The sequence below is a fragment of the Monoraphidium neglectum genome, assembly GCF_000611645.1.
Source record: "Monoraphidium neglectum strain SAG 48.87 unplaced genomic scaffold scaffold00103, whole genome shotgun sequence".
Taxonomy (NCBI): Eukaryota; Viridiplantae; Chlorophyta; class Chlorophyceae; order Sphaeropleales; family Selenastraceae; genus Monoraphidium; species Monoraphidium neglectum.
The window spans coordinates 2,389-3,011 of NW_014013525.1; the positions used below are offsets into that span (position 1 = coordinate 2,389).

Consider the following 623-nt stretch of genomic DNA (forward strand, 5'->3'; position numbering starts at 1 on the left):
GGCGTGTGAGCACGGCAAAAGTTGATTGGTTTTGCGCAGGGTGCAGTCACGCCGTAAGCATCATCATGTCTCAGCTACTGTGCCATTTAAACAGCCAACCTGTCTGCATAAGTGATCGGACGCCTGGCTAACCGTCATGTGGACAGAGCGTCAGCGAAAATCCGCGAATGCAGTCGTGGCATGGGCTGACACCGCCGCACCAAGAAAGTCCGCCTCCGTGTGTTGCGTGGGCGGTTTCGTGCATCAGCCGCCGACCCCCTGACCCGTCTTGCCGCCAGCAAGAGCAGTGTCGCGCATATGGCATGGCCTGGCGGTGCCGCATGTGGCGTGCCAAAAAGTCACCATAAGATGGGCGCTCCAATACCTATGCGTCGCGAGGGTGCCCAGTGGGGACACAAACATGCCTGTCCCTGGGTCATATCCGGGCGCACGCACCCGCCATGGCGGAAAACGCGAGCTTCTTCATGCCGTACACGACCGACTCGCACCGCAAGTTTGGTGTTCACAGTCGGTCAGAGGAACAGAGAAACAGATCATTGCCAAAACGCCCTGCATGGGCCCAGAAGGCCACAAGGCCACCTTCTCACGCGAGCACTCGCGGCGCCGCCGCGAGCGCCTGCCCC

General features: G+C 60.5%; 1 protein-coding gene across 1 annotated transcript in view; it reads right to left on the reverse strand.

Annotated features, from left to right (window-relative positions):
- Nucleotides 1-583: 583 nt before the first annotated feature.
- MNEG_1087 (Glycerophosphodiester phosphodiesterase GDE1) overlaps nt 584-623 on the reverse strand; it is a gene marked incomplete at both ends in the record, with an annotated part of 1,426 nt that continues 1,386 nt past the window's right edge. The window contains one exon of the mRNA XM_014050420.1: nt 584-616. Coding sequence (XP_013905874.1) covers nt 584-616 — 33 coding nt within the window. The remainder of the gene's footprint in view (nt 617-623) is intronic.